This window comes from Zootoca vivipara, chromosome 6 (genome assembly GCF_963506605.1).
Source record: "Zootoca vivipara chromosome 6, rZooViv1.1, whole genome shotgun sequence".
In the NCBI taxonomy this organism is placed as follows: Eukaryota; Metazoa; Chordata; class Lepidosauria; order Squamata; family Lacertidae; genus Zootoca; species Zootoca vivipara.
In genome coordinates, this window is record NC_083281.1 from 62,402,375 (window position 1) to 62,426,262 (window position 23,888).

At 42.9% G+C, this 23,888-nt stretch overlaps 1 protein-coding gene across 6 annotated transcripts in view; it reads left to right on the top strand.

Annotated features, from left to right (window-relative positions):
- FTO (FTO alpha-ketoglutarate dependent dioxygenase) overlaps positions 1 to 23,888 on the top strand; it is a 249,524-nt gene that overhangs the window by 124,999 nt on the left and 100,637 nt on the right. Inside the window, exon 9 of one of the 6 annotated variants that reach the window (XM_060276061.1) lies at positions 1 to 23,888. This exon is cut by the window's right edge and continues 18,131 nt beyond it. The exons of the other annotated variants lie outside the window; for them this stretch is intronic. Within the exon in view, the coding sequence (XP_060132044.1) occupies positions 1 to 31 (31 nt within the window). The 3' untranslated portion in view covers positions 32 to 23,888. 6 annotated transcript variants of the gene reach the window in all.

Below are 23,888 nucleotides of genomic sequence, written 5' to 3' on the forward strand. Positions count from 1 at the left end.
AATTCATCATGCGAAAGGCTGGACTAGATGAATCCCAAACCGGAATTAAGATTGCCGGAAGAAATATCAACAACCTCAGATATGCAGATGACACAACCTTGATGGCAGAAAGTGAGGAGGAATTAAAGAACCTTCTAATGAGGGTGAAAGAGGAAATCGCAAAATATGGTCTGAAGCTCAACATCAAAAAAACCAAGATCATGGCCATTGGTCCCATCACCTCCTGGCAAATAGAAGGGGAAGAAATGGAGGCATGTGAGAGATTTTACTTTCCTGGGCTCCTTGATCACTGCAGATGGTGACAGCAGTCACGAAATTACAAGACGCCTGCTTCTTGGGAGAAAAGCAATGACAAACCTAGACAGCATCTTAAAAAGCAGAGACATCACCTTGCCGACAAAGGTCCGTATAGTTAAAGCTATGGTTTTCCCAGTAGTGATGTATGGAAGTGAGAGCTGGACCATAAAGAAGGCTGATCGCCGAAGAATTGATGCTTTTGAATTATGGTGCTGGAGGAGACTCTTGAGAGTCCCATGGACTGCAAGAAGATCAAACCTATCCATTCTTAAGGAAATCAGCCCTGGGTGCTCACTGGAAGGACAGATCCTGAAGCTGAGGCTCCAATGCTTTGGCCACCTCATGAGAAGAGAAGACTCCCTGGAAAAGACCCTGATGTTGGGAAAGATTGAGGGCACAAGGAGAAGGGGACTACAGAGGACAAGATGGTTGGACAGTGTTCTTGAAGCTACCAACATGAGTTTGACCAAACTGCGGGAGGCAGTGGAAGACAGGAGTGCCTGGCGTGCTATGGTCCATGGGGTCACAAAGAGTCGGACACGACTAAACAACAACTCTGCCTCCAGGGCAGGTTCACCAACTAATCTGGCTGCCCCCACTTGCCTGGGTCAGAATCAAGTCTGAGCTGCTGCTCAAGATGGAGGCCAACAGCTCCATTCGGGCAAATACAGCACATCGGCAGTCTGCACTCAGCTATCCCCACTGGCTGGCCTCCTTACTTCTTTCTCCTAACCAGTCAGGGGTGGCTTTGTTTTACCTCTAGCTTTATCTACTTTTGGCCTCCTTGCCATCCACTCTACCAGTCCCATTAGGCATACGGGTTTTTTTGTGGGGGGTGTATTTACCTAGCAGGAAGGGAAACTTTTGAGGAGAACTGTTAGCAGATTAAGGTCACCATTTATAGAGACAATGAAATATCTGGTGAGGCTTCCCCATTCATCAGTGGTGTCCTTGGCGCCAGATGTTTAGATGCTGCCATGTTCCATGCATATGTCTCTTCCTGTCAGGAAGCCATAATGCAAATCCACCAGCCCAGGTGCCACAGTGGACTTGCCAAGTGTCCCTGCCTCTTTCGCCTTTTCCTCCTACCCGGGACACACATCTACTCCCCATCAGAGATGTGTAGATTGGAAAGAGAGTGCAATTAACCCCTGGAAAGCGTTGGTTTTGCCCAAGCGGCGTGCACAGTAATGATACTGTTAGCTTCCCCTTAATTTCCAGTTTCACTATCAATTATGCCATGTGTTTCACCCAGTTGGTGCTACCCTCCCAGTGTTAATTATAACCTACAAGACTGTTACAGTTAATTTTATGGCAAGCATATTGTCTCTTCAAGGCTCTGGAGCGGCTCATAAATTATCTTGAAGGTAAAATGCAACTTGGGGAACTAGTTATGAAAATTCCATCCATCTCGCTTAGGAGATGCAGCTGCTACTGTCAGCTGCTTTGCTGCTGCATTGTGAAGGAATTATGGCGGGTCAGGTTTAAGAGGCAAGGCCCGGGCTGTCACCGAGGAGGAAGCCTGTCCTGGCCCTGTCAGACAAGTACCTTCTGCCAATCCCTCGTGGTTTTGCTTTTCAAGCAGTAAAAGGCAGGCTGGTGCAGGTGGATGGTCCCCAAGCTGTCTCTATTCATTACTTTACAGAAAGTTGTTTTAGGTAGGCAGGTACGGAGACCTCCCTCCTGCCTTTGCTGTTGTCATGATGGTTAGAGGCATCATCTGCAAAGTGCAGGAAGAGAAAAGGAGGGAGAGGGAGAGACGAACTTGATACTGTCTGATGGCAGTGGTTATGTACTGGAGTTGGAGGGGTGTAGGAAGAGTCAGGATCGGGGGGGGGGGGTCGCTCGAAGACACGAGTGATTAGCCCCGTAAACACAAACACAGATGCGCGCTCACACGCTGGAGCAACTCACTGGTCTGTAAAATCATTGCTGGTTTAATTGTAGGGAGGAATGGGTTTAGAGGGGAGGGGGACATCTGTTCACTTCTATTTTCTTGCGCACTCTGCCGGGGGGGGGGGTGAGTTTTCATTGCAAAATTAGTTCATAGGAAAAGTTTCAGGTATCATGGATTTATAATAGTCAAAGTGAAGTATTTTCATCCCCTTTGTTGCATCTTAAGGGGGGGGGGAGGGCATCAAACCTTTTGTCTCTCATAGCGGTGTGTTTTCTTCCTTTTCATTTTCTCAACTTTTATATCAGAGTTCAAGGTAAATAAATATGAATTTAGCTGTCTGGGGTGAATATCCAACTGAAGAGCATCTGTGAACAAACAATATGGAGTTATAATATGCAATTCATTAAAGCACGGCAACTATAGCCATCTTTTTGGAAAGTTGTTTATTTGTGTATCCTCTGTGTATTTGGATACCTCTTAAGATAACATGGATAAATTTTGCATGATGGTTCTTGAGATTCAAAAACAGGATTTTGTCTGCATTTCGATACATCATTTTGAATCAAGATGGAGGACTGAACCTTTCAAAACTTCACTGTTACTTTGGCTTCTTACAGTTACTCAGCAACATCAGGTGCAAGGCTTCTAGCTATTTATTAGCTGGGGGGGGGGGAAGCAGCTAAAATCTCCTCCACAGACACACAGTGGCTTATCAAAGCAAGGTAATGTTCAGCAAACTATGTATTTAATAATCATAGCATGTTCTCCAACAGGATTTGTCTACAAATTGTCTAGATTTGTCTAAATCAGCGAATGCTGACTGATCTATATTTACGAAAAGAAAAGGAGACATACTTAAGTGTTGATGAACAAATGTTACATGAATTACCGGTATGAAGATGTAAACTAATCCTAGGTTTCATTGTGTCCCCCCCCCCCCCCAAAGTATTGCAATGTATTTTTCCAACCAGGAAAGATAATACCTTCTGATTTAAATATAGGACTTTTATGTAAAATAATACCTTATGAGAGATCAGTTTTAAGGTTGGTTCAACAAAATGTAAGATAAAGTTCTGTGAAATTGGAAATGCAATGCAATTTTATTTAAAAAAACAAACAGTTTTGACAGCTCAATCCCACCCATAGCTGCTCAAATGTAATCCTGTGTCTACACCAGTCTTACTCAGATTGAAATCCTATTGATTTTAATGGAACTTACTGCCAGTTAAGTGGATGCAGAATTGCAGTCTCCTTTCCCATTTCTCAATTTTTTCTGCTTCTACACTAGTACTGGTAGTAACAAACCAATGAGCTTTACTGTGCTAGGCTGCAGCCGTTCTACTTCCCTCATTAAGCCCCTCACTCTATCAGTATCTGGCTTTTCCTTGGCTGCCTCAAAAAGGTGCTTAATAAAACCATTACATCCATTAATAATTATTTTCACAACTGTGTATCTGAAGAAGTGTGCATGCACACGAAAGCTCATACCAGTGACAAACTTAGTTGGTCTCTAAGGTGCTACTGGAAGGATTTTTATTTTATTTTGCTTCGACTACGTCAGACCAACACGGCTACCTACCTGTAACTATTTTCATAACTGTCAGTGTAGTGCATGATCTTTGATGCCTATTTTATGCCCCAAGCACATGCTCTTATTACTCCTTCCCTCAGTTACCCCTCTGTAATCCTTAACTACTATTTGAGGAGGAGAATACTAAAATTTGCTGGTTTAAAAGTCAGTGTTAAAACTTGGCTGGTGGGCACCTTGCTGGCACATGTGAACTGTGAAATATTTTCAGTGAAATGCATACATTTGTGTGTGTGTGTGTGTGTGTGTTGAAAAAAAGAATGGGGAGGGGGAGGCAAATGCCATGGAAGGAAATAATAGACCAAAGAGGGAATGATTCCAAAAGCCCTGTTGTATTTTGTTGCATCAACAATCCTGGAAGAAAACTGCATTTTCAAGGTAGGGTCAGTACCAGGTCAAAAATGCATTTGGGAAATTGCCTTTATAGAGAGAAACCTTGGCCCTGAGAGAACTTCCATTGATTTAACTGAGATCTAGGTTTTATTGTATAGGATCTTATTTATGGATTTGCAGATTGCAAAATTGAGATCTGTCTTGACATTTGTTTACCCACCCAACCCCCCTTCAGTCAGCAAGAAAGGCACTTATAAATTGTAGACATGCAGAAATAAAAATACCCTCTGATGCTGAATACATGCATGCAGCTAAAAATATGTATACTGTAGGTTCCCCCTGATACAGTTCTCCATTATTCAAGCAATTGCAGATCCATATCATTATATCACCATATGAGCGACATTAATTTATTGTGGGGTCTCATTTGAGCCCCTATCCAGCTCAAGGAGAGTTTGATGGACGAGGTCATACTGCATATAAAATAAATAGAACAGAGGACAAACAGATGCCCCAATCCTAGTGAAGTTAGCCATGACATTTGGAGCAATCCTATGTAAGTTCCACTGAGTTCAATGCCCCCCCCCAGTAAGTGAGCCTGGGATCATAGGCAAAGTTCAAATTAATTAGTTGGTTCATTTTTGTACACCAAACCAAAACAGCACCGCAGAATTTGGTGAAATATAATCAAGTTGTTAGCTGTTCTGATCCACATATTAGTCTTAAGAATGGCCACCGTTTGCTTTAGTGGGGTTGCATCTAACTAAGTTTTTATTCAGGGTACACCAGTTAAAATTAATGGGCCTGTTAGCCATGTCCAGTGGGTCTACTTTGAGAATGATTAACACTGCTGTCTGTCTGTCTATATCTATATCTATCTATCTATCATCTATCTATCTATCTATCTATCTATCTATCTATCCATCTATTATTTTTCTTTCCTTTTTAATTAAATTTTTATTCAATTTTCTTTTTCTGTCATTACATACATCTCATATCAATAACATTTATGTTTCATCACTTCTTCCCTCTCCTCCTGGGCTTCCCCCAACTTCCACTTCTGGTTTGTTTCCCTCTTGTTACATACTGCTGTTTCTTAAGAATCTACTATATCATTTCTTTTATTGTTTTAAATGTTCTATATCATTTCTTTTATTGCTTTAAATGTTAATAAAGGTGTGAGTGTTTATTGAAATCCTGCCATCAAGTCAATAGTCTTCCTTTATTCCTCTATAAGGGTTTCTATAAAGATTTATTTGATTTCTTTGGTGGGGAGGGGGGTTGGTATTATTTCACATAAGAGTTATGCAGAAATGTGTTGTCATTTGTGTATGGGGGGGGTAGTTTCTTGCTTTCGCAGAGACTGAATACACACTCACAGATGGCTCTGCTCAGGTGCAATTTTAATTATGAAGTAGCACAAAGCCCAACACGGTAGGCAGTCTTCTTAATAAATGTCCTCAAGCTTTTGTCTCCACGTGTCAAAAAGCCTTCTCATTGAGTGATTAAAATATTTATTTTACTTTTATTAAATTTCCTCCAACATTCCCTTCCTCCAAAAAAGAGGGAGATGCTTTGAGAGGATAAAGTGGATTGCAAAGTCAACATCTATAAATGTGAATTGATGATTTACTGTTATCTGAATGGAGGGAAGTATAATTTTTAGGACCGTGTTTTATAAATCGGACCACCATATAAGAAAACTGTTTACAAATATAACAAATCTAAACAATCATGATATTTAATAATAGAGCACACATATACAAAGTAACAAAACTGCAAACTTCTTTTTCTTTTCCATGTTTGCTTAATGTTTAATATTTGTTTAATGTATGATTGTCATTAGCAATCAAAAGGAGGTACATAGAGTCATCAGTATGGGTAAAGTAAACCCACTGTGATGTATCCAAGTAAATTGTACTCAGAGTAGACCCATTTAAATAAAGTGACTTTAGTGATGCTCGCTGATTTTTAGCAAGTCTATTCTGATGTTGGATACAATCCACACCCTTTAACAGACTGGCTGTTAAGTGCTTGGAAGATGGTATTTATGATTAAATTGACAAAACATTGTCAAATTGAAGAGAAGAAACGAAGGCAGATAATTGATGGGCGATGAATGGAATGTCTTCACAATGCTTTGAAGTAACACGGCACAAGGCAGTGTTTAACCTTACACCCTCCTCGGAGTCATATCAAAAGATTCTCAATCTAAATTATTATTTGAACGGTTACGTTTAAAAAATGGGGGGGACACCCCAACATAATTAAAAATCAAAATAATTGTATTACAGGACAGTTACTATAATTGATTAACCTTTTCTGAATTGACATTAAAAATGTACAGCAAGATATGTACTACTACTACTACTAATAATAATAATAATTTATTTATTTATTAAATTATTTTATTTATACTGTATGCTGTCCTGGGAATCTCTTTGAAGGGTGGGATAGAAATCCCTATACTAAAAAATAAAAGCAGGCAGAGAAGAGGAGGTAGCAGAATTACAAACCGTAGAAGCAAAACATCGTTCATTTAAAACCTGGGCCGTTTTGTAGCAGCCCCCCCCCCCCGAATAAGACAACAATGATACAGCCTTATTGTTAAAAATTAGTAATATATTACAATAATGTTATACTGTCTCTCCCTTAGTGGGGAATTATGAGGGCCTCATGTTAGGACCTCAGTGTCCTGACATAGTTAATTATCCATAGATAATGGTTTTCAGCAGTAGATGCTATGAGCTCGCCAGCCTCGCTATAGAGGGCTTATTAAGTGTGCGAAGACTCAGGTGCATCGCACCTATGCACTTCCCCTGCCGAAGCAAAGCAGCTGTGTTTTCTTTTCTGTATTATACATCACATGGAGCGCCTCGTTTATTATAGCGAAAGCTAATGATGCAAGTGGAAACTTCTTTATGTTGTCCCCCACCCCTGCACCGTCATGTGGCAATGCATTTGCTGCAGAGACGTTCACTTCGCTTCCATATGTAATTTATCTCTCCAAACACCAAATGTATCTTTTATCTGAAATGCTTCGGCTCCGGGGTTCATTACTTTAATCACAGCTCATTTAAATTGTTCTTCTTTTCCTAAAGGAAAAAAAATGCTTTTTTATGACCGTGATAAAATAACAGTTCTGTTGAACAGAGGAATCTAGGCACTTTTCCAGCATGATTTTCTAACATTCCCAAGTCATTGTTGTGTTTAGTGCTTTTTATTCTTATGGCCATGTTTATAGCACCAGGGCCAGCCCTAGACCAAATGGCGTCCGAGCCATTGAGCGCCTTTGGCACATCCTTTCCATTTGCTCAGCGATTCAGTGCCGTATTATTGTTTTCATTACATGTATAGTCCATGCCACAATTTTGACGGGAGACCTGGGTGCAGGGTTTATCCCTGTCATTGTAAGATGATGAAGTTTGCAGTCCTGGGGGTGGGGTTGATCACAATGGTGCACACACAAATGCCATTTGTTGAATGGACACTGATTGTTCTGTTGTGAGTGCTGACTTCAGCAGAGGCGAGGTAAGAATACCCAATGTGGTTCCCTCCAGATGTTGTGGCCTACAGCTCCCATCAGCTCCAACAAGCATGAGCAATAGCCAGGGATGATCTGGAGGGAACCACATTGGCTAACCCTGCCTTAGACAGTTTTATGCAGGGCTCAGGTTCGAGACCTCATGAGGGCAGAACTCAGATGTTGCTTTAGCAGCAGGAGCCCTTGGATTGAGCCTGAAATAGAATAATAATAGTAATAATAATAATAATAATAATTTATTATTTATACCCCACCCATCTGGCTGGATTTCCCCAGCCACTCTGGGCGCTTCCATCAAAATTTCTAACTATAGTTCTGCATTTGCTGGGAGGATCCTCACCATTTAAAGGGGCTCAAATTGCTCTAGCAGTCATTGACTCTGTTAGAAACTGTGATCTGAGTTGGGACCCTCTCATCTGGAAGAGAACATGGTGGTATCCTAAGGCCAGAGGGGCACTGGCATCACAAGCTCTTCATGCAAAAATAATTCTGGGGTTGGCCCCGAGGGGCAATTCCCTCTCCAGCTATGAATCCCTAGACCAGGCATCCCCAAACTGCGGCCCTCCAGATGTTTTGGCCTACAACTCCCATGATCCCTAGCTAACAGGACCAGTGGTCAGGGATGATGGGAATTGTAGTCCAAAACATCTGGAGGGCCAAAGTTTGGGGATGCCTGCCCTAGACCCAACCCCTGGAGGGTAGTCTTCCCCCCGGGTTTTGATGCTGACATTGTCCATTTCCCTGTGAATAAAGACAAAGAAATGATGGTTAACACTGTGCCCCAACCCACTGGCTGCCACTGATGGGTGGCCAAACACTCAGTGATGATGAATATTAATAAATAAATAAACCAAGGTAATGTGTATTTGGAACACAAAGTGTAAATTGCACAATACGTTTTGAAGAGGGGACTTTGACAGAGGACTGTGTGTTCACTGGCAGCCCCTTGTTCCTTACAATTTATAGTTTGGCCTTGAGAGAGTGCCACAATGCCGAATTTTAAACTTTTTCCAAGTTTCCCACTGTTTCAAACCTACAACCGTTTGATTCGTTAGTAAGCTGTAACTGATCTTGATCTTTATTTTGTTTTAAAATCTTCAATATAATCAAAACAAGGAGCGTTTGGCCCATGAAAGCAAATGCTTTTCGATCCTTTGTTGTCAGATCCACACAATTTTCTCTCCAGCAGGATTAGATGAAACAGAAAACCGATATACCAGGGCCCTGGAATTGCTGGGTTGTAATTTAGAAATATCCATTTTATCCCATGTAATTTCTTTGCTAAGATTCCTTAGTCTGAATCTGATACAGGTAGGAGCCAAGACAAACACTAACCATTTATAGTCATTCAGACCAGTTTGGATTTCACTATAATGCAAAGCAAAGAGATATCTTGGCTCCGTTTCAGGTGAGTAACAGGGGCAGAAAATGCATTTCAAATTTAGCATCAAATGTTGCCACATGTTTCTTTTAACAATTGCAGACGTTTCTATAATGCAAGATGTAATGTAAGCACGCTGGTATTTCCATTCCTTGAAAGCCTAGGCCCATCATTAAGGGATTCCCAGTGAGCACTTAATTTAAGCAAATAAAAGAGCTGGCTTTGAGGATGTATTGCAACCGATTAAGAAGATGAGTTATCCTTAACTCCGAGAACAGCCACAACTGTGGACAAATTTGAAGCAAGTAGCAGGGAGCTTAGGCAGACTGTTAGGGTGAGACATCTTGGCCCTTGATAATGACACATAATTCCACCAAATGAAAACCAGAGATGTAGCTCCGTGAGCGTATCACGATGCGAACAGTGGAGGTAAAAGTTGTGTTGAAAATGATAAGAGGCTTGGATACCAAGTCCTGTGAGGAGAGGCAATGGAAATTACTTCTTCACACAGCACGTAATTTAACTATGGCGTCTGGTCCCAAAATATGTGGCAATGTCCACCAACTTAGATGGCTTCCAAAGAGGATTAGGCATATTCATGGAGAATAAGGCTGTCAATGGCCTCTAGCCACGATGGCTAAGTTCTTCCTCCACTGTCGGGCAATAAGCTTCTGAGTCCCAGTTGCTGGGGACTGCAAGTGGGGAAAGTGCTGTACTGCTCAGGTTCTGCTTGCAAGGCTTCCTATGAGCATCTGGTTCACCACGATGAGAACAGGGTGTTGAACTCAATGGGTCCAGCAGGGCTATTCTTATGTTGAAATAGGTTGGAGGAGTTAAGTGAGTTTAACCTGGAAATTAAGAGCCAATGTGGTAAAGGGACCCCTGAATATTAGGTCCAGTCGCAGACAACTCTGGGGTTGCGTCACTCATCTCGCTTTACTGGCCAAGGGAGCTGGCGTACAGGTCATGTGGCCAGCATGACTAAGCCGCCTCTGGCGAACCAGAGCAGCGCACGGAAATGCTGTTTACCTTCCTGCTGGAGTGGTACCTATTTATCTACTTGCACTCTGACGTGCTTTCGAACTGCTTGGTGGGCAGGAGCAGGGACTGAGCAACCGAAGCTCACCCCGTCGCGGGGATTCGAACCGCCGACCTTCTGATCGGCAAGCCCTAGGCTCTGTGGTTTAACCCACAGCGCCACCCGCATCCACGCCAAAGTGGTAGCCATCTTAAAATATCTGAGGGGCTGTCACAGAGATAATAGAGCAAGATCCCTTATCCCATATGTACCCAGTAGATCCCTGCGGACCGTAGGACCAGTTCTCCTGCAAGTTCCAAAGATCTCAGAAGCCACAGTAACTCGAAGCAGGGCTTTTAGTGTGACTGTTCCTGTTCCATGGAACAGCATTCCCTGCCAAGATACGACAGTTCCCCACAATCTGCACTTTCTGGAAACATTTGAAGACATTTTTAGTCTGATAGGCTTTCCGAGCTAGATGGATGGGTATATAACACGAGCGTCTGCTTTAAATGGTTTTAGTTTTCTTTTAAATGCACCTGCACTTTTTGTGTTTTTAACTGCTCTTTTGCTGTTTTTGTTATACATTACCTTGAGATGATTGTGTAGAAAGCGATATAACAGCACCAACACCTTAACCTGTGGGTTTAAGTGGGAAGAAAAAAGATTTAAACTAAACATATGGGAGAACCTTTTGATGGTGGAACAGGCCACCTTAGAAAGAGGCGGACTCTCCTTTGTCAGAGGTTATTTATTTCATAAAAATTATACACTATCTGATTTTAAAAAACAACAACCTCAAAGTGGTTTACAGAGAGAATAAAACAATAAAATTGTTTAAAGCTCTTTAAAACCTATGAGGGATGTTGTTGTAGCAGGTTCCCAAATTGCCCTGGGGTTGGCTCCCTTTGATCTGTTTGATTGAATGTCCTAAGCATAAATTTCCCTAAAATATTAGATGGTATGTTATAGTTAAAGACCTTCATTAGCTGAGGTGGTACAGCCAGCTTGTGGGGCTCTACCACTGCAGTTTTCACAATGGGAGTAGTTTCTTGTAAGTGAGCTTCTTCAGGCTCATGTACGCGATTTCTCTTCCTTCCAGGGCTGCTCCCACATGACTGTGAGGCTGAATAACGCCTCTGCCCACACATTTCAGCCCTACATAATGATAAGGAACTCTTGAGCCCCATAGCTCCGAAGAAGACAGTGCTCTTTAAAGTCATTCATCTGGGTAGTAAAATAGTTGCAGGGGTGTTAGCTTGAATATAAGCCCCTGCGCTTCTTTTAAGAGGAGGTCAGCTTCAGTGTCCCCTCGTATGCTTCTATACCTCTCAGAAGTTCTTCGCATCCCACTCGGGGCCAAGTGCGGGTGGAGGGTTGGGTGGATAACCTTAAGCTGACCTTTGCCCATCTGGGGCCATGTCCTAGCAAGCGATGTCTTGCATCCGTTGGCTTCAGCTGGGCTGCCGATTCTGACAGACGTGTAAACAGATGCAAGCGTTGTTGCTAATGACAGGTGATTATAAGTGGCGTGGGTGCCAAAGTAATTAAACCGCTCTTTGACAGGAACATTTGGCGGTGTGGTATTTCAGCATTAGAAAAATTGTTACAACACATTTCCCCCCCTGCTAGGCTGTAAGGCCTGAATACCATTAATTATGATCCTTGGGCTGTGGTGGTAGTGCTTGTTGAGATTTCTCTAGCTTTGATTGGGAGACACTTTGTGGAAGCAGAGCTAAGGGTGGAAATATTGGTGGATGCAGATTATTTTTGTCCAGCAAACTGCAGTTTTTCCTACTCTGAGGAAGAGGAGCCTTTTTCCAGTCAATGGGCCACATTTCTTCATGTGGAAACCTTTCAGGGGCCACATGCCATTGGTTGGCAGGGCCAGAGGCAAGAGTAGACAGACAGACAAGGGGTGTCCCTCTTGCCTCTGCACAGTGTGCTACATTCCAGCCACGCAAAAGCCAGTCTGCCATCTTGATTCAAAATCATGTCTGGTATCAAAATGTCAACGAAGAGTTCCCATCTCTACATAAAAAAAAACCCCTTCATGCTGAGTTTGTGGCAATATCCCAAGAGGTGGCTAAACCTGTGCCAGAAAATGGGTGAAGTTAATAGTGACACACTTTGTCTCATATCTTGTTTAGCCATGTATTTATCCCACTAGAATTTTGTTTGAAAGATATATAAGGGTTTAAACTCTTTGCAGCAAAGCTTTACATTATTTTAAATGGTTGCTTGTCTTTCATTTGGTTAGGTGCCCCAGATCATCCATTAAAAAGCTAGGATGATAGTCCTAGAGAATAGGTTCTTTTATGTTAGATATGTAAAACTAGAGTGGTTTGTCTGCTGGTCCCTTTAGAGCTTTCCCATTTTTGTTTTTGTATTAAAAAAAAACTTCTGCCATTTACGAGGTTCTAAATACTTTGGTGGCTAATCAGAGCACCAGCAAGTTAAAAAGAGAGAAGTTAAACATCGCCAATCTTGAAAAGAGCTTCCATTGTCTTCTACCTCTGGTGCCAGGGGAATCTTTTGAGTCATGCTGCAATGCTCCTCTCAGTGTAACATGTCACGAAATATTTCTCAGTAATGACCGACACTGAATATGAGTTCACAGGACCTCTGACTGGGCAGAATGGGTTCAATTACCAGAGATGTGGGGTTACCTGAGATATTTTTTTAAGGACCACTTGCACTTGATTCTGACCTCTTAACTCACAGGATTTGTGGCAGTGACAAGAAATAGGCTGATTAAGTGCTGCTTCCAACCCTTCCCTTTTTTCCTAGCATGGTAAATATTTTTAGCTTCTTCCACATCTATGTCCCCCCCCCCCCATTTTAAACCCAAGTGCAATATATTTATTAAATGAAGTGTAATAAAAACAAATGGAGTGAATGGTGTCTGGTGCCCATTGGGATGGATAGAGCAGAAAGCAGGGAGACCAAACAGTATGTGGAGCCAGACCCAGTGATAGGCAGAACCAGCTAGGCCACATCCACACCATGCCTTTAAAGCACTATGATATCACGTTAGACAGTCTTGGCTTCCCCCTAAGAACCCTGGGAACTGTAGTTGCTTAAGGGTATTGTTAGGAGACCCCTATTCCCCTCCCAGAGCCACAATTCCCAGAGTTCCCTGTCAAAACCACTCTGGGAATTGTAGCTCTGGGTAAGGAACAATTCTAGTCTGTGCCCACCTGACCTGCTATTTCTACAAGGGGACTAATGCTTAAGGGGAGAAGGAGACAGTGCCAACCCCTGAACTGGTCATAATTAGGAAGGTGGGGGCTGACTGAGGCTGGTGGGGGCCCTAATGGACCAACCTCTCCTGAGCGCTGGTCCCCACTGCCCTCGTCAATTTCATCTCTTCCCAGCACGAAGCCTGGCTCGAGAGCTGTCATTCTATCTTGGAAAAATATCTGGGACATAGTGTCCCGAAATCAATATAAGACAAGTGATTGGTCTCTTAACCTCACCTTTCTTCTTCTTGTAGCGGTTACATTGCTCCCGTTCACCTGTAGCCAACCTGACGCCAGAGTAAATGAAAGGACCTGCCATCAAAAGTATCTTCTCTCTCCCTTTCCCTGCTTTTCTTACTTGGGACCAAGCAGAGTTTTACACTTGTTCCTAGTCTGCTGCCTTCAGCTCCCAGATAGAATTATAGCAAAACTGCCTAATTAAACTGTCGCTGTCTGCCTGCACCCGAGTGCCTTTACAAAGTCATTTAACTGACTGACATTCCAAACTATTAAAGCCGGTTGCGGCGGGTCTCCATTGCTGTGGATAAAAATGAATGAAAATTTGTTAATGTGCGCTGACATTTGATCCTGGATGTTGAACGAATGCTGCACCACCTGAACTCATCTCTTCCCTCCCTCCCACCCACCCACCACCTTCATTCTAATCGCTTCCTATGTTTGTTATTTCCTATAATAAATTGGAGGAAATTGCAACAGGTATTAACATTATTCAGTTTGATTTATGAGTGCCTGTTGAACACAGCATCCATCTCACGCTTCTTTTGAGATTGTACTTCTGTGCATGATTAGACCTGTGATGGAATATTTCTTTCTCTCTCCCCCCCCCCACTCCAAATATGCATTTCCTTCGTGGAGGATGAATAGAGTTACTACTACTATGACTTCTGAACCAGGGACAGGGATCCTGTGGTCCTTCAGATGTTGTTGAACTCTGTGGAGGCTGGTCTATTTGGGCATGTCTGACACTGCCCCACCAACTCTGTCTGTCCTCAGCCAGTCCCCATCTACCTACCTTCTTACTTACAACCAGCCTCCTCCTTTTTAGTCCTCTTAGCGTTGCCCTTCTAGAATTCAGCAGAGAGGAAGATGGGGACAAAACCAGAATTTACCAGGAGGAAGATGGGGACAAAACCAGAATTTAACAGGGAGGACAATGGGGACAAAACCAGAATTAGGTTTCTCTGCCTATCATTGGTTCTACCTCCACTAGCCTTTTGTGCTGCCAAATCTTACTTTTCTCCCCCCTGATATCTGCTCTACCAGTCACAGTGGTAACTCCCATCACAAGAAGCTTTGGTTCACTTTCATGATAAACTGACATTCACTTTAATGCATTTATGCCTCTCTGGTCACATCTCTACTTTTTTTTTAATGAAAATGTAAGCTAAGATCCAGAGGGCTACGGATCAAGTCAGGAAGTCAAAACACACCAAGAGCTAAGAAGGCCAGATCTGCCCAAGCAAACTACCACCCTCAATAGCAGAGACTACCCCGTGGCCAGCGTGGGTGTGCAGAGTCACTCCAGTACCTAGAAACCCTTCCTTGCAAGAATGGAGAACTTGTGGCCCCCAGGGTATTGTTGGGCTCCAGCTCCCATCATCCCTGACTGTGTCGGCTTCAGCTGATAGGAGTTGGAGTCCAGCAACATTTATAGGTCCACTGGTTCCCCATCTTTGCTTTTCTGCTTAGGACAGCAGCATATTTCAATCTATAGTCCTGGGTGACTCCCCAGATGGTGCTTCCAACAGCATTGAGCTCCTTTGGTCAACTAGGCTGTGTATGGAATAAACACATTTTTCTCTCTTTTTTCTTGGACCATCTCCCTGCCCATTGCAGCCAATGACAAGAAGTAATTGGGAAAGCCCGCATCTGTTTTGCAAGCATAAAGTCCCAGGTTCAGTCCTGCAACATCTCTAGATAGGGCTGGGTGTGAGTACGGTATGTCCATCTGAAACCCTGGAAAGCCACTGCCAGTGCAGGCAGTACTGAGAAAGCTGGACCAATGGTCCAACTCAGTATAAGGCTGCTTCCCATGTCCCTAAGTTCTGGTATTTAAAAAATTAAAATATCCCCAGCCAAAGTGCTATTTCTCAGACCCCAACCATTTGCATGGTGTCACATTTGTCTATGCCCAATAGGCATGTCTCAGAGCAAATGCTGTTTGTGTCTTGCATAACAGGCCCCTCTCGTTGCAGACAATCCACAGGCAGCAACTGGTATCCTTCTGCCACACTACTCACATTTTCCCTCCTTCCAATTCCTTGCTTCCTCGCTAGGCACGTAAAAGCCATGCAGCAGCTCCACTAGGGGTGCCACATCTGATGTCCAGCCCAGGAGGAAACATTTCCTTGCCAACGCAATGCGGGAACAATATCCTGCCAAAATCCACAGGGGAAATAGTTCACTTTCCTGTGTGTTGGCTCCAACAATAACACATCCGAACTAAATACAGAATTAGCTTCCTGTATTTGATTCCGCCATCCCCAAGTCCAAGAAACCTGGAGTTCTCCAGAGAAGGCAAACAGTAGAGCAACTGACATTTTAAAATCCCCCTCCTGCAGAAAAGATAAGTACTCATTCCGAGCAGATAAATGGTCCCACCTTACACTATTGTCCTTTCATCTTTTGAGGAGCCTCATGAAACTCCGGCTGGTGCTTGAGTCCCAACTTCCATCAACAGCACAAATTTTCAGTGTGCTATTTATATATTGGGTTGATTAATTTATTAATACTGTAGCCTTTCACATGCATCTGAATGTGATTTACTAAAGTACTATAAAACAGGTAGAGGTTAGTTTTTAAAATGGTACAAAAACATAAATATAAGATTTAAAACTGTAATCATCACCATCAGCAGCAGCAGCCGCCGCCATGACTTCCCGCTAAGAATTCTGGAAGCTGTAGCTTCATAGAATTTTAGAGTTGGAAGGGACCATGAGGGTCATCTAGTCCAACCCCCTGCAATGCAGGAATCTTTAGCCCATATTGGGGCTCGAACCCACGACCCTCAGATTAAGACTCTCATGCTCTACCAACTGAGCCATCCCAGCTGTAGTTTGTAAAGGGTGCTGAGAGTTGTTAGGAGACCACTCTTCCCCTTACAGAGCTACAATTCTGAGAGTTCCCCTTGAAGAAGACTTGATCGTTAAACCACTCAGAATTTGCTTGTGTCCAAAGTAGTGCTTGTTCCATTTGTGCAAGAATTTCTGCTTGCACAATAGATCCCCCCCAAAAAAATCTGTTCTGGGGTTTCTTTCAACCACCTGGAGCAGATCTGAGGAGGACATGAAGTACACATGGAGAGAGATCATTTCTCTTTATTTAAACAATTTATATACTGCTTAACTAAAGTAGTCTCTAACTGGTTTACAAAGATGCAATACAAGAAATTAAACATCTCTGCAGTGCCACTGGCTCCGTGAATTTAGTAACAAGTAACCCTCTTTGACTTTTAGAGCTATATTTTTATTTGTTTAAATACACTTCATTTCACAGACTCACAAATAGTATGACATCTAAAAATATCAATGGACTGTATCAAACAAAGTTCTACACAGAGTAGAATAAATTGAGGTTATTCATGTCCACTAACTTCAATGAGTCTACTCTGAGTAGGAGGAGCACTGGATACTACCCAATGCCTTTCATACAACACTTTCATAATAAGGCTAGAATTGGGGAGGAAGTGTGTTGTCCTGCCTTTTAAATACATTTAGGAGCACGGCCATTGTTGAGGTTAAATAGTTGTCAAGAAAGCTTCTGAATATTAAACCTTGGCCTGAAAGCAGTTTTTTGAAAGAATAAAGTGTTGCTCTAATCCTTTCATTATATTATTCTTTTTAAGGTCTCCCTCTCCTTTAAAAGAAAAGGGAAAGGGAAAGCTTTAAACCTTGAAGTGCCTGCATAAAGGAAGCTTCTTTTGCAAACCAGCCAGGGAAACATATGATACCATTTGCCATTGCAGAATGTGGCCTGCTGTTCTCCTGTAATTATAATGGCCTAAGCAGTGTGGGGTTGGTTAGCCTTCCTTAACAATCATTAATCTACCGAGTCTTCGTAACAGCGGCCCATCTTGAAGAACAGCAGTCCTTGGCGCAAGAGGCCTCTGTAGCGAGCGAGGGATTGCCTTCTTGACTTGCATTCTGCCACTTGCCAGTCCTGAAGGATTCTGGGGGAAAGCTTCTCTCCCCCCAAAAAAACAACAACCCCCTTCTTCTTTCCTCTCACATCCTCCTGATAGCTGCCTGCCCTCTCCCTCCCTTGCTGGTGTGTCCCCTTCTTCCTCCTCATTGTTGAAAGTTTTATTTCTGTGTGACTGGGAGCCTGTTTAGCAGACCATATTGCCAGCGAAGGTACGTCGTTTGTTGCGCGGTTCTGGCAAGGCTGGGCAGTCAGCTGGGATGTAATTAAGACTCAGAGAACAGGCTGTCTTCGCCACAGGAAGGGCATGTTAGATGTTGCAGGGATTTGGGGCTGTCAGTTTGGCCGGAGCTGAAGACAGAGAGCTAGGGACAAGCGCTCTCTTCCCTTTCATTTATAATCCCTTTATGTACAGTATATGCACTTGGCAAAGTTTACATCTAACCTATTGGCTCTCGCCGGCGGGCCAAAGAGGCCAGATTAGCATATGTTACATGTATATTTTAGTAATATTTTAAAAGCGAGCACACATTTCCAAAGTGAATTATGCATGTATGACAGAAGCAGGGTTGTGTTGCACTGGGTGTCAAATCCCACATCTTTTTGTCAGGACTATGGGTTTTACATTAAGAAGGCAGAGAGACTAAACGAAGTAAAACAGTTTTAATTTTTAACAGTTTTGGTCCAGCCCAAGGACTGGCTTTTTGACAGTTTTAACTGACATTTGAATAATTGGATTAATTTAGAAAAGGGTGCAAATCATTTCTTGATGGGTGCGCATGCGCCGCCGCACTTTATAATCTGCGTATGTAAAATTAGCGATGGGGGTGGACAATTTAATAATTTAGGGTTAGCGCAGCATTCAAAACAAAATGCCATGGATGGAGCACTGTAAACTACATTAGAGATGGGTGAAGGACTTGAGCATAGGAAGTTCTTTTACACAGAGTCAGACCATTGGTCCACCTGACTCAGTCCCCTTTGACTGACAGCAGCTCTCTAGGATTTCACACTGGGTTCTCTCCCAGCCCTACCTGGAGATGCTGGGGATTGTACCTGGACCCTCCAGCACGCAGACCAGATTCTCTGCCCCTGAGCAAAGACTGTTTGAGAGCCACTGTGGTCTCGGAGCCTATCAAGCTTGGGTCTGTATCTCCCAGCTCAGCCATGGACCCATTAGGTAGCTTCTTGAGTACAGAAGACCCGTTCAGCGTCCTCTAACCTTAACCCCATGAAGTTGAGAGCATGAGTCTGAATGATGGTGTTCTGCAAAACACATTGCACATTTATTTTCTCAAACCGTCATCTATTTTTTTAAAAATTTTAAAAAAAAAAACTTTAGAAAGAGTGTTTCTGTAGCTCTGCTTTGCAGGCAGAAGGTCCAAGGTTCAATGCACAGCATCTTCAGGAAGGACAAAGAACATTCCTTGCCTGAAACCCTGAAGAGTTGCTGTCGGTCAATGTTGACAGTACTAAGGTGGATGGACCAATAGTCTGGCTTGGTATAAGGCAGCTTTCTGTGTTTTATTGTGTGCATTTGGGCTTTCTCTATCCAATGTTTATGAATTATGCAACCTTGCATTCTGATTCCAGTTAGCACAAGAAAACCAGTCTTGAGAGTCATGTGTATTAAATGCACACATGGCTTTAACATGTTCAGAGATTACCAAGTACAAAATTGGAATGTAAAATGAGGTAAATAATGGATGGCCATGTATGAATAACAGAAAACAAGGGAACCATGGGACTCTTGTAGTCCCAGGTTATGGAGCAATTGTGGATTTTATAGATAATTATTTTAAGGCTTTGATGTATGGTTTTTCTTTTTAATGTGATGCTTTGCTATTGTAAAAATTAATAAAAATATTATTTAAAAAAAGGATTACCCATTTGACTGGACGCTGTGGATCTGCACAGCATCCCCTCTCCATTAACTTTTGCAGACAAATACTTAATGGGCAGGTGCCTGCATGCATCTGGGCACCCACCAATGTGGACCTTCATCAATGCCCTCCCCAACTTTCTGCCATAGCTGCCAAGTTCTCCCTTTTTTTAAGGGAAATTCCTTTATGCTGAATAGGCTTCCTCGCGAGAAAAGGGAAAACTTGGCAGCTATGCTTTCTGCATTGTCAGCCCCTTCCTCCACTGACAGATATCATCCTGGTATGCCAAAAGTTTCAGGCTTTAATGAAATGGCACTCATTGGCCACTTCTTGAAGAGCAGAAAAACATTGCTGAAATGGACTGTGATCTGTTCTGTTCAAGCTTTCTTGTATCTAGACGTACAATCCTTCGGGAATTCTCAAAGCCTTTTAAAACTATGGGCTTTTTCTTCTTCTTAGGGCAGTCAAAGCAAGTCCCAGGAGTGATGTCGCCATCTGTCCTTTTTATATTAAAAGACTCTTCTATGTTATATACCTGATGTTCTTTTTCCCCAGGATAAATTTGGCTAATTAAAATAAAGGCTTTGTCCTTTGTCTTGGACTAAAGGTTCTTTCTGTCTCAACAATATATCTTTTTGGATCTAGATCGATCCTCTGCACTATATATTCAGAGAGACACTTGCGCAATTTTAGGGATAAATTATTCTGATTATTTGAATGGATTTGCTGGACACAGGAAACTTTGTACATCGTGGCTTCATGGGCAACAACCACCACCACCACAGAAACTCTTCAGTTTAAGATTAAATGCTCCTACAAATTTCATTTATGCTCCAAAATCCATGGAAAATTTAAGTTGCTCTTACAAAATTCATGGAAAATTAGGATGAGAATCTTAATACTTCCACACAGTGTAAGTATTAAATGCTTTGTGCAGTCCTGCATTTTGGGATCCATGCACTGAGTTTTTGCTAGCAGAGTAGGGACCCTGAGGCTGATTGCAGAGCTCAGGCAGGCTCATAGATGTGCAAGTGGCCGTTTAGGTGCTCTCAAACCATTTAGGCATTTGAAGGCCAATAGCACTGTAAATTGGAGCAGCGGACAAATAGGCAGTCAGTGTCAGTGGGGTAGAATGAGTGCAATATGCTCTGATGGTTTTGCTCCTATGAATCTTCTTGCTGCTGCACTCTGTAGCAGATGAAGTTTCCAAACAGGAAAGGAAAGGAAAGGAAAGGAAAGACAAGAGAAAAGAAAAGGCAACTCCACATTACAGTAATGTAGTCAGGATGTAACCAGAACAAGCACCTCTGAGGTAGTTGTGGCCACCAATACCATCTGCAGCTCTGCATATTGCACACTTAGTAATTGTATACAGTACTTGTCTCTTTTGGGGGGTGTAGCCCCCTCCAGAAACCAGTTGTCCCCCCCCCATTCAGATCAGCGGAATTCCCCATCAGGATTAAGTTTCAGCTTATGTCCCTTCCTGCACCCCAAAATTCCTCCACATGCATGCTCAGAACCTCCACTATCCCTAGGGGAGATGGTTTTTGGTGCTCATAATCCTGATGCCAGTTAGAAGCACTGTGTGTAGTGGGTGGGAAGGGTCAGTGATAAAAAAGGTATTTCCCCCGCCTTTTCTGTTGGTGGTGTTGTCTCGTCCATCCCACTGTGGCCGTGATGGTGTATCAGGCCTGAGCAGTGCACGTTGTTTATTTGTTTCATCACAATATTTATATACCGCCAGATCATAAGATACCAAGGCAGTTTGTACCAATATATACAGCAGAACACCTTATAAACAATAAATGGCATAATTTTAGTGATAGAACGAAGCAGCAGCTTCAACTCACCTGAGCAAATGTGATCCATTCCACCGGGCCTTCCTTTGAAGTGAAGTGGGAGCACATGAGGATCAAAGCAGGTAACCCCTTCATATCCTAACCTTAAACTTCTTTTGTTGTTGTTGGAAAAGGAGGGGTTGTTCATACGGATGAAGCCACTTGTCCCGTATGAACACATTCCCTAATTGTGTAAAAATAGCCAAGCTTGCTTAAGGGTAAAATGTAGCCCTAGGGTAGCGGATGGATCCCTGCTGACATTATGCTGCAAGCTCATTTTCAAAGGCGATGGCTACCTGGCGCTTCTAAGTGCTCTGGGTTTGTCACTGACATTTTCTGCTCATGTACTGAATGGTGATAACTGGATTATTTTAAATGTCACTCTGAGGCTTCTTGGGAGTTGTGAGTTCGGAGTTTTAATATAGTGTTGTTATTTAGTGTAGATGCCGGCCCAAGCCAGCATGATGAAATAAGCCTCCTCAAGCTGCATACACATGCGGCAGTGCTTTCCTTTCTTAAAAATCTACTCTCACTCTTGTTTCTGTCACCCAGTAAGCAGAACAGAGAGTCGAGTCTCGATACTTAAAGAAAAACCACCCCCCAGATTTCTTTCCGCAGTAGCTGTTTGTGCCAGCCTTGAAGTGCCAAGTTATTTTAATGCTCCCATCCTGTCAGTATTGATTAAACAGCATGAGGTGTTGTTTCAGTTTAATAGGGGAGGGCACATCTTTAAATTTAGGTCATTAACATTTGTGAAAGCTTTAATTGTTCAACATAATGATTTTATGCAGGTAAAGATCCAATCGCTTCAATTACTTTATAGTCAAAATGTCCAGGGCTCCCCCCACAAGGCTATTCTCATAAAACTTTTCATGGTCCCAGAAGGAATTATGTTTGCCACCCTTACTTCCTTTTATATCTTCTCTCTGCCTGCACATTATTTCTTCCAAATCAGATTCCAAAAGTATTATTGGAAAAGTCATCATTTTAAAATGTAACCGCAAGATTCAGCAGAGAGGGACCACAGCTCAATAGCAAAGCACAGGCCCTGCATGCAGAAGGATTCACATCCAATCTCCAGTTTAAAGGAGCAGAGAAGAGGCAATAGAAAGACCTGCATGAGACCCTGCATAAGTCGACAGTGTTGTGAGTCTGACCAGCAGCTTCCAGATCAATCATCATAGAACTCAAAGCTGAAACCCTGTGGATCAGGGATGGGAAACCCTGTTCAACCTAAGAGGCCACATTCCCTTCTGGCCAGTCTTCTCAGGTTTACACACCAGTGGTGGCTGGGACCAAAGGCAAAAGCGAGCAGAGCAATGAATGTAAATGATGTTGGTTTCCAACAAATGGTATTCAGAAGAAGCCATCATGGCAGGTAGCCATTGATAGCTTTATCCTCTGTGAATTTGTCTATTCTTAAAGCAATCCAACTTGGTGGCCATCACTGCCCTGCATGAAGAAATCATTTCTTTTATCTGTCCTGGATCTTACCATGTTCAGCTTCATTGGATGTCCAGGAGTTCTAGTGTTATGAGAGAGGGAGGAAAACTTTTCATTTATCCACTTTCCCTATCCCATGTATGATTTTGCCAACTTCTATCAATGTCAGCTCTTGGTTGCCTTTTCTTGAAACTGAAAAGTGACAAATGCTGCAACCTTTCCTCTTGAGTGCACATTAAGCTACTTTTGTAGTGCCTATCTAGCTCTGTTCTACCAGCAATTCAGAGTCTCTCAGGCAGGGATCTTTGCTACCACTTCTATCTGAGACTTCTTTTTCTGCACTGGAGATGCCAGGGAAAGGCCTTCCCTTCTTCTGTCCTTTCCAGAGGCATCTGGCTGGCTGCTGTAGAAAACAGGATGCTGGACTAGATGGACCTTTCATGTGATCCAGCAGGGCTTATGTTCTTAGTCCTAGACAGCTGGACGCAGTTTCTGCACTGCTGTTCCATCTCCGATTCTGTATCATGAGATGGCAACTTTGCCCACTAGTGACTGAAGGAGGATCCCAGTTCTTGCAAGCAGGCTGCTGCTGCTGCTGCGGGGGTAACAAAGCTGCCCAAGCCATTTACATTGTTGCAGCTACAAATTAATTATTTTGGGTACCAGGTTTGTCTGATCTTTCACATACCCAAGGCTCTGAGCGGCAGATCCTATGTAGCTCAAGCAGAACATTATGTACATAAGAGGCAGGTATTAGTAGGGTATAAGTAGTAGATTAGTTTATTTGGGGTGAGGAAAAGGACCCCCCCCCAAATGCCCCAGGGGATCAGTGTTCAGTGCTCAAATAATGCTGGCTGTTGAAGCGGGTGGGGATGAAAATGAGAGTGAGGGAGAAAATGGAGCATCTGAGATCATGGAGAGAAGCACCCCACATTGCCACCCGCCCCCCAGTTCCCACTTGTCAAACTGTTTCTTTTAATTTGGACCTTTATACTAATGCCCAGAGGGTGTATGGTATTGAGTATTTCACAGCACAAGTGAATATTTCAAAAAAAAAAACCCCAAAAAAACTGCACATCTCGGTGCCTTCTCGGTGGTGGCGCCTGCCCTGTGGAACGCCCTCCCAACAGATGTTAAAGAGGAAAACAACTACCACACTTTTAGAAGACATCTGAAGGCAGCCCTGTTCAGGGAGGCGTTTAATGTTTAATAGATTACTGTGTTTTATTTTTCTGTTGGAAGCCGCCCAGAGTGGCTGGGGAA